General features: G+C 44.7%; 1 protein-coding gene across 1 annotated transcript in view; it reads left to right on the top strand.

Moving 5' to 3' along the window:
* The first annotated feature begins 975 nt into the window (after positions 1-975).
* The window catches only part of mea1 (male-enhanced antigen 1), a 7,478-nt gene continuing 4,926 nt past the window's right edge, over positions 976-3,527 (top strand). Inside the window, exons 1-2 of the mRNA XM_020622292.1 lie at positions 976-1,092; positions 2,041-2,645. Of these exons, the coding sequence (XP_020477948.1) occupies positions 2,058-2,645 (588 nt within the window). The 5' untranslated portion in view covers positions 976-1,092; positions 2,041-2,057. The remainder of the gene's footprint in view (positions 1,093-2,040; positions 2,646-3,527) is intronic.

Raw genomic sequence — 3,527 nt, 5'->3', positions numbered from 1 at the left:
CCAAGTGCTTGCTCAAGGGGGATTTGTTGGGTTTTCCCTATGTAATAATATTGATAACAGTAAGGTCTAGACCTTAGTTTGTAAAGTGTCCTGAGATGACTTTTGTTGTGATTTGGCGCTATACAAATAAAATTTGATTTGATTTGATTTATTAGCTATATTTAAATCAAATTAATTAAGTGATAATTGAATAAATAAACAAACAAAACAAACATATGTATAATTTATACACATATTGGGCCTAAATTAGTAATACATATTTTTACATTTTTTATATTCAATCTGAATATGATCAGAGTAATACCTTTTCTTTGATTCATGATATTTACAATTGTTACGTCACAACTCCTTCACGTTTTAATCCGCCTCTCTCTGTAACTTAACGCGGAGAAAAGAGAATTTTCTTTAATTAAACCGAGTATTGATGATTCGTATTTATTACCGATTCATGATCTTGACTGATCAGAAAACACCTGACACTTTCCGTGCCAGACTTTCAGAATAAAAGCCCTAGCTGACTAATGAAACTGAAACCCCTTTATGCTGTTTTCATTTTAAATCTGTCTGTTTGATGTTTTGTAACTTGTGTGTAATGCGCTGCTACTGAATCGACCAGGGATCTGAGTGAGACATTTTACTGATTAAATGCATTCATTTAATTCAATTTGTTTTTATTGTAAAATATAAATAACTTGATTTAGTATTCCTCACACTGGTGAAGTATTTGAAACCTGACACCTTGTGCTGGCACCTAAAGTTGATAGAAAATATTAACTGAATAAAATGACAAAAAAAACGAATAAACGTACAGACCGTTCACCTAATTCATAAAATACTTATTTACTTCTTGTATTTTATATATCCAATTTGAAATTTGCATTTTTCTTTTCTATTTAGCTGTTCTTTTTGGACTGGGGACTAAAATGTCGTTGCTGCGCTAAGGTTTTTGTTAATAAAGTTCTTGAATAAAAAAAAGGTTTTGCGTCATGACGTCCGTTTTGTTGCGGCGTCGTGGCGTACTCAGGGGCGTCTGATCAGCAGTTGCAGCAGCTAGGAGGTACGAACTGAAGTTCCGAGCAGGCAGGCGGACGGGTAAGATACTAAACTCTCTAACATTTGTTGTGCCAGGAATAAAACGACAAGAACAGAGGGTTTAATAACCGGGGAAACAAGCCGGGTCCTTACAGAAACTAACAGCCTGCAGCAGTTAGCTTCGTTAGGTGTTAGCCGCTCTGTCATCATCTACATCTGTCCGATGGTTACTCAGGTTCACCACACAGACTCGGACTGTGGTTAGCAGTAACAGACTATCTGAACAGGAGCATGGCCAACGGAGCTGAGAGTTAGCTGTTAGCATTCACTTCAATTCAGTCACTTCACATTGGGGTTTCCTTAAATCAACTGGGATTGTGATGCGAGCTCGTTTTGCTGGGAACATCCTCCGATTCCTCCTGTTCAGTAAAAACATGAGCTCATTTCTTCTTGTAAAGTTTCACGAACTTGGACCACAGTTAGAGAGAAATCTGTGCGCATTCATTTACCTAAATGAACTGTTGTGCTAAAATAACGTTTGTAAACACACGGTGGTGGGTACCGGAAGTGATTAAGTAATCTGCCAAAAAAACCCACCAGCAGTAAACGTGATGATAAAGAAGGCATTGAGAGCAGCAGAGTGATGAGCATGACTTGACTCTGGTGCTGTTGTATCAATACAGTCTGTTACCTGTGCAATAGGTAAGGTTTTCGGGCACTAACAGTAAAGAGAGGATATTTCACATGTACACATGAAACTCAATGAATAGTTTTCATCTCACTGAACTCCAAAGTGCAGCAAACCTAAACCAGATCAGTGTTTGCTGTCTCCCCCCCTCCCCCCTTAAATCAGCCCTAGGTCCCCTAAGCACACCTGCAGGTTGAATCTGATCAGACGCCTCCTGATGATGGACAAGAATCTGAACATTTACACAGTACAGGGACTATTTTGAGCAGCAGATTAAAGTATGTTGTTGTATGTATGACCGTGTGTGTCATCGTCCTCAGGTCTGCTGTGTCTGTGGATGGAAGTGTGGAGCTCTGTGATGGGACCAGAGAGAGTCTTACCGAGCTCTGAGGAGGAGCTTGGCGAGGACCAGCGTCCAGCTGATGGAGCGCTGCTGCCAGTGGGGGCAGTGTGGAGCGGGGGTGAGGGAGGTGCTGAAGAGGAGGAGGAGCAGGGGGGAGATATGGAGCTAGATGTAGAGGAGGAAGAGGAGGAGGTGAGCAGTGGAGGATATTATTACCAACCTCTGAACCAGGATCCTGATGGGGTGAACGGCACCGAGCAGCCCGAGGACGAGGAGGAGGAGCAGTCCCATGTGGAGCAGCTGCAGCAGGTGCAGCATCAGATAGAGGTGAGTTCTGCCGTGCAGCAGGTGACTCACTGCATCACACCTGAACAGAGATTTGTCCTGGGTCATGCGACCACACATTGGGGGACTTGTTTGGCTCCACTTGTGCACGGGACAGAGACCGCTGTATCTTGCCTTGGACAGTCCAGTGAACTGAAGCCGGTATATTGCTCTTTTCAAAGCTACCGGACTCCACTGACAAAAACAGTAATTGCACCTGGCAGAACACAGGGGTTGCTGGTCTACTGCTGCTCTTCTGTCAGATGAGTTTGAAGCATCTGTGCTTCATGTTAAATGACTGGAATGCTAAACCTGTTGTATTTGTGTAATTAAAGTAAAAAAAAATATATTTTTTTTTATGAAATAATGATGTCATGGTCCTCTGCAGGTCAGGGTTAGAGAATATATTGCCATGACAAAACCTCCAGTTAAGTTTTAAATTACTGTCCCAAGTGCTGCTTGTCCGGTGTGGGCACCACCGTCTGAACATGCTTTTAGAAAAATGGCTTGACCCGGGTTTGATGTGGACCAGGACCCTGAGTTTCAGACTGAACAGAAATCCATCCTTGAACTGCCAGCCTCCTGAGACAGCTGACGGGTACCGGCAGGCCAAGCGGGCTGCAGCCCAGGCGGTTGCGGAGGCAAAAACTTGGGTCTGGGAAGAGTTCGGCGAGGCCATGGAGAGGGACTATCGGTTGGCCTCTTTAGAGATTCTGGCAAACCGTCTGGCGCCTCAGGAGGGGGAAGCAGTGCCCTGCCAAAACTGTTTACAGTGGAGGTGGGCAGCTGTTGACCTCAACTGGGGACACTGTCGGACGGTGGAAGGAATATTTCGAGGATCTCCTCAACCCCAGCGTCATGTCTTCCGATGAGGAAGCAGAGGCTGGGGGCTCAGAGGTGGACTCGTCCATCACCCAAGCTGAAGTCACCGAGGTAGTTGAGAAGCTTCTTGGTGGCAAGGCACCGGGGGTGGATGAGATCCACCCTGAGTACCTTAAGTCTCTGGATGCTGTGGGGCTGTCTTGGCTGACACACCTCTGCAACATTGCATGGCAGTTGGGGAAAGTGCCTCTGGATTGACAGACCGGGGTGGTGGTCCCTCTTTTCAAAAAGGGGGAACGGAGGATGTGTTCCAACTAA

This window comes from Monopterus albus, unplaced genomic scaffold, assembly GCF_001952655.1.
Source record: "Monopterus albus unplaced genomic scaffold, M_albus_1.0 scaffold277.1, whole genome shotgun sequence".
NCBI lineage: Eukaryota > Metazoa > Chordata > Actinopteri > Synbranchiformes > Synbranchidae > Monopterus > Monopterus albus.
This window is presented reverse-complemented; position numbering and strand designations above follow the sequence as displayed.